This window comes from Ruditapes philippinarum, unplaced genomic scaffold (genome assembly GCF_026571515.1).
Source record: "Ruditapes philippinarum isolate M1 unplaced genomic scaffold, ASM2657151v2 ctg10978_1_1_1_1, whole genome shotgun sequence".
In the NCBI taxonomy this organism is placed as follows: Eukaryota; Metazoa; Mollusca; class Bivalvia; order Venerida; family Veneridae; genus Ruditapes; species Ruditapes philippinarum.
The window spans coordinates 1-12,001 of NW_026860725.1; the positions used below are offsets into that span (position 1 = coordinate 1).

At 31.3% G+C, this 12,001-nt stretch overlaps 1 protein-coding gene across 1 annotated transcript; it reads left to right on the plus strand.

The window, feature by feature from the left end:
* Positions 1-4,155: 4,155 nt before the first annotated feature.
* On the plus strand, positions 4,156-7,008 carry LOC132713189 (uncharacterized; the record flags this gene model as incomplete). Its single annotated transcript, XM_060695674.1, is given in 3 exon segments — positions 4,156-4,328; positions 5,233-5,602; positions 5,931-7,008. Coding segments are annotated over 3 exon segments (1,098 nt in total). The 3' UTR covers positions 6,494-7,008.
* Between the last annotated feature and the right edge of the window lie 4,993 nt (positions 7,009-12,001).

The window sequence follows — 12,001 nt, forward strand, 5'->3', positions numbered from 1 at the left end:
GATATCTCTTTATACAAAATGCTATGACTGTAATAAGAAAGCCGTCATGTTTTTTTTTGTTTCTTCCTGTTTAACATCAATATGATTTGTACAAAGTATACGTATATAAGAAGCAATTACGACAAAGAAGTGTAAAGTAATTACGAATTTCATTTGATATATGATCATTAGAAGATTACAATGCATCGTAATCAAACGATATAGGATCATCTAGTGAAACCAGATTTTGAACTATCTAGTTAATCAAAGCAATGGTGATATCCAATTCTTTCTTTTCCTTTTGGCTTAATAACTGAATATATCTTATTTTTATATAATTTTTCCACAATATTGTAATTCGTTCCCATCTATATTTAAATCATAAAAGCTAATGCTTTTGAAGAGGTGTTAAGAGAATTACACTTACACAAAGGTGCGAAAGCGGACTAAGATAAACAATAATGATTCTGTTTTGATTTAAATTGCAGTTGATGTTATATTAGATCTGGAAATAAATTTGCAAATGGTAAAAATTGCCGGTCACACGCACAGTATTTGTAAATAGGCAATTAAAAAATAAAGCGTACGTTTGTGAACAGGGTGAAAAATGTTTCATTTGTGTGTCTTTGTCGGAGTAAACATACAAATCAACATGCATTAACAAGCCGCGCCACATTGCAAGTTTCGTTGCCAGGGTATGGGTTACTATGCTAAAGCACTTGTAGTATAAGAGCACGTTCGGCAGATAAAGCCGGTATCTTTTATATTGAGAATACATTCAAATGATTCATACAAAACGAATATATACATATGTGACACGTATCAACTTTGTTATTACAGGAAAAAACTAGAATATATGAGCCGCGTCACGACAAAACCAACATAATGTGATTGCGACCAGCATTGATCCAGACCAGCCTCACATTATGTTGGTTTTGTCGTGACGCGGCTCATATACTTTGTAATATTTGCTATGAGCGTAGACCAAGGCCAGACTTTGCAAACATGCAAGCCGGCCTGACTGTATGGTTTAGACATCGGCTTGATGTCGACGCTAGCACCAAGGTTTAAAACCCAGAAATCCAAAATGATCAGTGAAACCAATTGTATAAATGGAAAATTCCAAAAAAAATATCTAAAAACTGTAGAAGATATTATGAAATGAAATGGCTACGCGATTGATATTATTTAATGTTTCTATAGAAAGATAAATAATTAGATATACTGAAAGAATCGTGTTTCTTTTAAAATGATCAGATTTAAATTATTGCAAGTATAAGAACGCTCTATCAATTTGATCACTTTATGACGATACATTTTTTTTTTATCTTTTAGCGTAATTAAAATACAACCAAACAAAAGCAAAAAAGGAGAGAAAAAAATCATGTTTTTTTTTCACACACCCTCAATTATTTTTCATTTTTTCAAGCATCATGGATACCGCGAAATTCCATTCACTAAGATTAAAATAGATATGATTCTACTTTATGAGTAGGTGGTGTTAATCCTGTCAAATATATGATGTATTTTAATATATGAGCACCGGAAATTATACGACAAAGGGTATGAGTAAAAGTCTTGTTCTAAAGGTTTGGTGTTCTAGCATTGTTTTATTGAGTAATGATACTGGTAGAAAATCTTTGGTTACCATACATGGGACAGTTTATCATAATCATATTTTCATATGCATGTTTACCTAACAAAATAAACGACGTTAACGATATTGTAATGTTAGAAACAAACAAAGATATTCAAGGTTTTGCTTTTGACGGATTTTGAGTATGTTTACACAGAAACACGTGTCAGTAACCGAGGAGCGTTGACAACATAGAAAGTAAATGACATAAGAAAGCATCAAATTAAAGGTGTGTGCCTCATTTCGGTTGTGACCTTTTCTTTCGGCGTCGAAAACGTGTCATTAAGATTATTTTGTTTCATTTATATTTTATCAATTACTTATGTTTAATAAAATGTTTTTTTCTTTAACATAATGTTATTGTAAACAACGTTAAAATTCACTGGACGTATTTTACGTGTGTACCAAAGCAGCAAGCATATAGATATGTGTTAATATTTATGAAAACTTCATCGTTGTCCTAGCGAGTAAAAATGGTGTTAAATGTACAAATTAAGTTATTTAACTTATCTTAAAGCGGATTTTTTTTTCTTACCCAACTAGTAACAGGGTAGAATTTTTAGGCGATAAAAATAGTGAATCCGGACATATTTTGCAAACCACATTCAAAGTTTCTCCTGAACTGTACAATGTCTATACACTTCTTTAACAATAAATGTTTTTCCTCAAGGTATATTCTACACATCAAAATTCAATACATGTAACAGGTTTCTGACGTTTCTCTTATCTAAATTGCAAATTAATTTATATTGGATAGAGAAGACCATGCCCATAATAGTTGTTCATAAAAGAATCATAGTATACTGTTAGGTATTTGCTATAAATAAAGACAACATTTATGATTGTTTCTGCGCCGTCTGTATGTGTAGCTAGAATAATATTATATAAGTTTTTCACTTATTTTACTTTAATCCCGGAACGCCTTCGTGTTACATAAGAAAGTTTTGAAGAACAAAAATGGTGCTAATTTTAAAATAGCATTGATAAAAGTGAATTGGTCCATGATGGAAGATCTATTATGCCAGAAATAATTAAGTTGATAGTATTAAGTATCATACATTAGAACAAACCAGGAAAGAATTATATATGGATGTTGTTTGCAAGTGTTAGACACGATATGACATTTTATAATGTTTATGTTTGTTCTGTTCATTATAAAAATATAGCAGATAATCAAGTTTTCTAGAACAAAATAGTAGTATTCATCATATAAAATGTTCATATTAAATCCCCAACATTTTGTTTTTGAAAATTATTTAATGAAAATATCCAAATGATACAAATTTATTAATATTCGAATTACTTTTGGAAAATGTGCTGATTTTACTTCAATTCACTTTAAAAAGAGATTCACTTTAAAAAGAGATACATGTATGTATGTAAAATTATAAATAATGCATGCACAATGTTTTCTCAGTCGTATCAAATTACGTTATGACATTTTATAAATATAACTTTTTTTTGTAATGACGTCATATCTATTTTGGCTCAAGAAGTCTGCTTTATAAATTGCGGTCCTGCTACATCGCACATTAAGGAAAATATTTAAAAAAAGATCTTTGAAAAAAAACTATAAAAAATAATTACAAAACAGAAATAAATGGCTAATGATAAAAGAACCTGTACAATTTAAAACGCTTTCATCAACGATTGTGACATTTATTCTTCTTTGATAGCATAAATTGTTAATTTCTGTAAAACGTGGGCAAACACCTTTAGCCTTGTCTATGGGTTCGTAGGTACATCGCATTCGTAACATTTATTTCCATTGTCGGTTTTTTCTTCTGTTAACAAGGGCTGGATTAATTTAATCCAATGAAATTGTGTAACTGCGTCACAAGTTAAAGGTATGATTGCCTTAAATACCCTCAAAAACTTCCGGTTATCTTAATAAAAACGGAACTCTTGACGGCAAACACGTATCATAGAGAGAAAAAACACGCTTTAAACGTAACTGAAGAATAAACAGTAGAAGGATTTTTAAAAATAATTTATTTGCGTGGTAATTTTTATGAAAAATATTTGTAAAGCAAGTGCTGGCGAAAGAATGATTTCACTCTTGCGCAAAACTAAGCAAATTAAATAGGAAATAATGTAACAATAATATTTATGAAAATATAGAAAAAACATAATTAAAACTTAATATTACTTTAAAAAGATACAGTTTCAAGTCGAGAAGTCTTTTCTCTTAAATCAAAATATGCAAAATATTTTAGCAATTACATTTGTTTTTTTTTAAATAAGCTTAAAAATTTAAAACCCCGTTTATTTGAAAATATAAATCTTAAGCATTCGATTTTAAATTTTTTTTATCTATTTATTTTATAAATTTCTACAATAAAAAAAATATTTAGAAAAAGATTATTTGGCCGTCGTCATCGGTAGTTTTGCTTTGCATTTAAAGATTTTTTCTCATCTTCCCAAATGTTGTAGTGTGAGAATATCTAATCTATAATATAAATTTTAAAGAAATCAAGTGCATGCGCACTTACGACTTTAAAAAAGGAGTTAATACAAGAATGTTATCATTACAATTTCAGTATAGAAGATGGAGTATATTTCGACATTTTGTATCATACTTTACGCCGTGGTTATACAAGTAAATGGCCACGGTCGTTTGATCAGCCCTCCCGGGCGCTCTACAATGTGGAGGTATGGGTTCCCTACTCCCCATAATGCCGACGATCATCAATTATCTTGTGGCGGATTTGGCGTGAGTATTTCACATGTATTTTTCCAATTTTATGCTGAACTTCTTTGACTGTTTAATATGAAACCTACCTGTTGGCAACAAACGAAAGGGGCAGCTAACAAAGGTTCTGACATATCATGTGTATACATTCCTTTCGAATATGACAAATTTCTAACTAACTAGCAAATATCATTAAGCTATGCAGCTAACAAGAGTTATGCGCGTTATGCTTCTGGAAAGAATTGTGTCTTCTTTTAAACCTCCAAGATATTTCATTAAACGTTAAATTATTAATAGTTTTGATAAATTCATCCTTAAATTTAATCTTCAAATTTGAAATACAGTTTACGTGTATTTCTAAAGATGTAAGGCCAAATTCCAAAAGACACCTTACAAAACAAAGTTTGATATATAACTTATTGTTAGTGTTATTTATATAACTTATTGCTTACAATAAGTGTAAATATAAATACAGAGCTAAGCCATACTTTTATTATTTCCTTAAAGTCAGCTCTTTTTGTTTTACATTGTTGCCTCTTTTTTTCTTTTGCAATTAACTTTACTGAAAGGGTCACATAAATATTGTAGAAACGTGATGTTGTTTTTGAAAATGTTTTTCTTATATAGTTATATATAAAAACAAAGCTTTTAAAGTTAGAATCGAACTCTGCGTTGAAAATTAACAATTAAATTAATGAATATTTCTTTTAGTTATTATCAATGTCAATGTCCGATGATGAAATATATTTTGAATGAAAGTCGGTCATCTTTTCATACCAATTTAATGAATAAGAATTAGTGCATAAAATGTCATATTTGGGAAACTTAGGGAACATTATTAGATCTATAAAATCAATTCATGTGTACAATTTTATAGAATTTTAAACCAAGATGCTTAGCAAAATCTTTGCATTTCTATATACAGGTCCAGTTTTATAGAAACAATGGCAAATGTGGTATTTGCGGAGATCCTTACCATAGTGATCGCCCAAACGAGGCTGGCGGATTGTACGCAACAGGAACTATTGCGCGCACATATAACCAAGGTGACGTCATTACGGTCCAAGTGGAAATCACCGTCAATCATGGCGGTTGGTTTGAATTTAAACTCTGTCCAAATAATGACGCGAAGAAACGAGCAACACAGGAATGTCTGGACAAATACTTGTTGCTACATTTAGATGGTTCAACGAGAACAATTGTACCGGAAGGACTCGGGATCGTTTCGATAAAACTAAGATTGCCAAAGGACTTGACGTGTTCACAGTGTGTTCTACAATGGAAATGGAACACAGGTAATTATATATTGCTCGATTTATATACTTTTTATTATGAACAGCAATTATTATTAAATGTATATATTATAAGATTAGAAATTAAGAATGATAAAATAGTATATTAATTGACTTTTACTCGATTTCTAAATTGTGGACATTTCACTTAAGATATGTATGTAAATGTTGCTAATTTCACTATCTTATTATTACTGATTTATATTGTTTACTTTATTCAAATATGATACGTCATTTTTGTTTTAAATTTTTGCAATTTTTCTTAACTTTTCGCTTTTTTTTTCTTCTGCGTTTCAATTAATATGATAATAAAATAATTGTATAATTACAGCGAGTAACGTGCGTTGTAACGGGTCTAACTGTTGTCGGGGATGCGGGCCACAAGAGCAGTTCTATGGTTGTTCAGACATTACTATAAAAGGGAGCAACTCGCCATACAAACCTCCCGTGATTGTTCAACCGGTCCCAACACAGAAGCCACTCCCACCTAACTTCAATAATGGTGGAAGCGGCGGGGTACCAGGCTCGTTTCAACCTATTGTTCCCAGTTTTGGCGGCAATAATTTGCCGACTGGACATGTACCAATTCCTGATATTGTTAAAGACTGTAAAGGAACTGCATTATTTAGGTCAAATAACGCGATGGCAGACGACTGGTGTAGGAGGAACTGTATGAATGGATATTGTCCAAAGGATTACTGCGATGACACGTGTAGAGGAGGTGCGACACTTGTTCCAATAAACAACTCTATGAATAATGCTTGTAAAGCAAAACAATTCTGGCGGGAAAAAAACCCAGTTCCTGAAGCAGCCGATAAATGGTGCTTAAACAGATGCAGAAACGGTCATTGTCCCTTGGACTACTGTGAAGATTCGTGTTGGGCACGATTGTAATTTAAAAAATGCAATGAAAAAAAACAAGGAAAGCAATAAAAAACGAATATTCATCAAACTTTCGAAACTAAAAAATCCCATATCAGTTAAGTTTGCTGATCTGAAATTGCTTTTTATACTTTAACTATTACAAACAAACGCTGCGCTTTGTTTTTCAGTGAGTAATTGCCTTATGATTGACCTGTACAATTTCTTCCCAGTATTTACAATGATGTTTATGTATACAAAAGTCCTTATCTGAACAGATGTGTACATACATGTAATCATTTACTTATACTTCTGCCTCATTTTTATCAATGATTATAAAATTACAGGGGGAAAAAGGGTTATATCTTTTTCATGTATATATTTGTATATTTGTTCTGTATTGATCTGAAATATAATTGTTTAATTATTAGTTCATTAGCCAATAAGGTCTCTATAAAATCTGCTTTTTTATTACAATATGTGTCTTTTTCAAATGTGTTTGATAATGATTTCTACGTTTTAACTTATTAAAGGTTTATTGAACATAATGATGAGGTGTTGTTATTATATTAATAAATAGAAGCATGAATGAATGAATGAATGAATGAATGAATGAATGAATGAATGAATGAATGAATGAATGAATCATAACAATTAAGAAAGAAAGAAATAAAGATACGTACATAAAAACTAACTCACTCACTCACTCACTCAACCTATCAATCAATCAATCAATCAAACAAACAATCAATCAATCAATAAACGAACAAACAAATCTTCCGTATAAACATACTAACAAGAAACAACAACAACAACAATATTTATAAGCATATTTTCATTAACATGTAAATCCCATAAGCTACAAAACCAAAAATATTCATCATCAATACTTGGACAGTTGTAAGTGTCAAGACATTGAAGCTAAGCCTTCAAACTAAATTTAAAGTCTGCTTACTTCATTTCCTGCACCAAATAACTGCTAATCGGCCTAACACCCACCGCGGAGCCAATGAGTAGGCCTACTGCATAAGAATGGAAAATGGAATATATTCACAGATCTTACAAAATTGCGAAAAAAAACAAAAACAACAAAAAACGCAACTTTTTCATATTGTATCAAGCCGAGCTATTGGTCGAATCTCATATTGGCCGCGTGCTGTGTTTTCCCGATGAGTTATAAATTGTATGACACGAACAAATTAACAAAATATTCACTGAAAGGCCTATTCTTTCTCAGATCTTAAATTTTTGGTGTCCTGTTAAAGTTTTCAGAAAGTTACTTATAGGCGTATAGCCAGAACCGTCTTTTGCTTCTGGTGCTTTTTGGCATATAGTACAATTATAGTGGGTCAGTACTTTGAATTACGTTCTGAACTCGAATATGAAATTCTTTTTAAAGAAGTACCTACTTTTATAAAAACTAGCAAGAAACAGTACTTTAGGATTAAACAGGGTCTTTATTTGGTGGATATCTTTGTATTTATTTATTTTGCAGTTTTTGTAACTATAACAATAGTTATATTTATTAATTCATTTTATTTCTTCTTCCTTTGATTTCCTCAAAATTTGTTATTTAGAGCATTAAATTCAAAGGCCATAAATTACTTTAAATTGAACATTATTGCGTTTTGAAAATCATTCTCACTACGTTTAAATAACTTAATTTATTCCTTCTGATTATCAGTATTTTATTATTATACTTATCTATGTTTCTTTTTTTTTAATTTCTCATTCGATTTAGATCTATTTATATTAACAGATAAAACATTTGTTATAATCAGTTCCTAAGAAATTACTGAAAACTGAACTTCATAAAAAGTCGATATCACACAACTACATTCAAATACATGTAATATAAACTTCATTTCGACTAAGCTCAATGAAGGACCCGCAATAATGTTGTTACAACTTTTGACCCAACCCTTTTGGATGTACATTATGTTTGTAAAAACTTATGATACATTTATACAATGAAATATTATTAAACTAAAAAGTAAAAACGCCTGTTAGTTTGGTAGAAAACGCTCAATAGTTACTGACAAAAACATTAATTAATTCAAGCTTGACAAAGCTGCCAGACTTTCACTTACCCAGACAGTCCATATCGCAGGCATATCAAAATTAAGGGTCCACTCTAAATTTTTTTTTTTTTGGAAGATATAGGCGATTTACTGCTAAATGGCTATCTAACAGATGGATATCCGATTTGCTAACACCTGACCAGAAGAGGGAGCGGGTTAAATACTCTCGAAAATTGCTGAAAATGTCTCCTAAATATGACAGTTGCCGATTTTCTAATATTGTGAATTGTGACGAAAAAGCTAGTTTCACTATTTTACGCCAGTATGCAGATGTAACAATAATTAAGGTTTGGGCCACCAGAAAATGTTCGTCGATCATGCATTGCCAAGTGATTGACAAGTGTTTTGAAAGTTACATGCCGAACGTTATTTTTTTTTCTAAATACCCTTTGAACTATAGTCCAAATTCCTGTTTCTAAAGGCTAGGCCATTTTGTCACATCTAAGTTCTATAGAGAAGTCGTGTTAAGAAAAAACAGAAAAACACGTCAATAAGGTTCAGGCTTCAACTGGTATATATAATGTATGAAAGGCCTGTATTTTCTGCATGACAACGCTCCTGCACATAATGGAGCTACTGTAGTTAATTTGTTTTCGATTTCCTGTTTTCAACACCCACCGTATTCTCCAGACATGGCACCCTGTAACTTTTTCCTCTTTCTATACTTAAAAAAACAACATCTTGCAGATCATCGCTACAATCATATTTCAAATTAAACCATTTTATATTCCGAGTAATTGACTACAATTAAATGTAAAAAGGTAAATTTATATCCTTGTAATCTAAATATTAGGAAGTATAACAGTGTTGCAAGAGTTCTCTCCCTTACAGCAATCTTGAATCGTCATTTAAAAAAAAAGATTTTGTATTCTAAACAATAATCCGTTATTGAAATATTGGCAACTTAAATCTGGTTAAATATATGGACATTGTTATAAAAACTTAACCACATTTTTCTTTTCTTTGTATTTTGAAATGGAAATCCCTTAAACTCCAAATTTAAAGCTCAACCAGTACTACTGGAATAAGAACATTTTTGAGTATTGTCTATCAAAATATAAGGAATCATGTAATCTCCAATAAGGAGGCATGTTACTTGAGGAAATTTACCTTATAATTTCTTTTCTCTAAATCTTTATGTCTACATTTTTTATCAATGCAATGACTTTTAAGAACGAAGTATTGTCAATTCCTTATGGATAACTGATCAAAGTACGACCATACTTAAGGCGGAATCCGCCTTCAATAAATGAGTGGTTTCTGTCTTGGTGTACTATAAAGTGTTTTCTGGACGTGGGGAGAATAGAGCTCGAAATGTGCAAATATTTCGTTTCAGTAAAGCGGATTCTGGTTAACAATAACGCTGTTTATTGCACGTGGTCGAATTATTAACTTGACATAATAAATCAAACAATGAATGTGAAAACTATATAAATCTGAAAGTATTCATGAAAGTCCTTTACTTTGCCAGTTTTGAAGCTGTATACTGTCACTTAGAATAGATACTGGTCACTATATAGGAGAAACGGTTGAACAGAGGATATCTAGATTTTACCCCTGAAATGACATAGAAGATGAAAAATAAAACAACCTTTCCTTTAGGAACAAATATATTTGGTAACATACTGTCCTCACAATACTTTCTCAATCTAATAGAAGATTACAAATTAAAACATTTAAAGTGACATTAATCAAGTGACATCAAAGTGAAACTGGTAAGTAAACGGGTTTAAATAAAAATAACTTGGCATTTTGCAATAAGTGTGTTCAATTTTTTATTTTTCTATGAAGCAGTCATCAAACATTGCTCTAATATCGTTGAGAATGTATCGGTAATAATCAAATCTTTAAATGAGTGGGGTAGTCTTTTTATAATACAGGTCGTGTATATATTGTATCTTAAACATATTTTTCATTTATCAATTATAGATCAAACACCTTAATATCTTTTTTTTTAAAATATATTACTAATTCGTCTGGAGAAAAAACCGGAGCATATTGCCACTTTGATAGAATTGATTTGATTGAATTTACTAGCAAATTTCCTCAATAATGGTAGTGAAATTTCAGACCCTGATGTGCTTATTTGCAAAAGCCGAAAGTAGTACAAACTCCTCGAAGCGGTTACTTCCCTTTATAAGTACACTTACGCCGAAAAAATAAGGGGAGATCACTGCGTAAAGATTGTCAAATGACAGGCGCATTGATTTTCAAGCCTTCTCCGGAAAGAAAAAATAGTTCCCGATTGGTCGAAGATTTATAATATTGTGTTATTCTTTGAAGATATACATGCTTATATTAAGCTCCATGATTATACACATCAGTGTTAAACAACAGGTTTACCGTGAACAAAATACATCGAAATGAATAAGGGTTACAAACCCTTATTTCGAATAATATGGTTTTCTTCAGGTTGTTATCTTACAACTTCCCCGTGGTCGAGGGTTTTACACGCTCGCTTAGGAAGCCAGAGGTCTAGAGTTCAAATCCCAGTTAAGGCAACTTTGTTTATAAATTGTTTTAGCCAAATAAACATTGAATATCAGTGTTGCAATTAGTCTTATAGCCAATTTATAACAGTTATAACACTGGAAGCATCATTGGTGGCACTATACAAAAACAAATTGGTTTATAATCTCACAACCTTCATCTTTCTGACATTCGGAGACCCAAACAAATTTAGCGCCTTCTGTGCTTTGATTTATCTATCTGTCCTATATACTAGTTAAAGGTGATTCAATTCAGGCGACAAATGTTGATCGTTTCTTCTTGCATTTGTCTAATAACAATAATATCAGAAAATGAATACCATATTCATGTCTTTCTAATAGCATTGTATATGTCTGAATATATTATTTAATTCTAGGCGGGACTTGATTTGAAGATCCTTTCTCATTTATAATATTCTATTTTGAAGAAAACTCAATAAAAAAATACCGTGCAAGAAATTTAATTTAATTTTTCTTCCGGACAAATTAGCACTGATTTTGCATTGAGTGCATTAGATATGATATCCCTAGAGTCTTCCATCGGACTGAATAAGCTACAATTCCTAGGTCAGCTCCTACCAAACACGTTCCTGGCAAAGCAGCTAGATATTCAAAAATAGACTGTTTCACTGCTTAAATTTTGATAATATGTTCCTGACATTTATTGTGTTCTTCGGAAATTCGGTTTGAGCATGTGTTATAGGCGGTATTTTTACACCAAAATCTTCATGGAAACGAATGTTAAATAATAATTATGTAATCGAAACAAAGAAAAAAGACTTGGTTACTGCAAATACAGTGCAGTATCAATATTACCAATGGGGTATAATCCTTGCACGTTATTGAGTATGAAATCCTCGATTACTCTCCCTTTGCTAAAAAAACTCTCGCTTTGTGTCATTAAGACTTTGTGCCATCAGGCATGCTTCTGTCCTAAGAATCTAGACACGCGTGACGATCTCTGGGTTCAG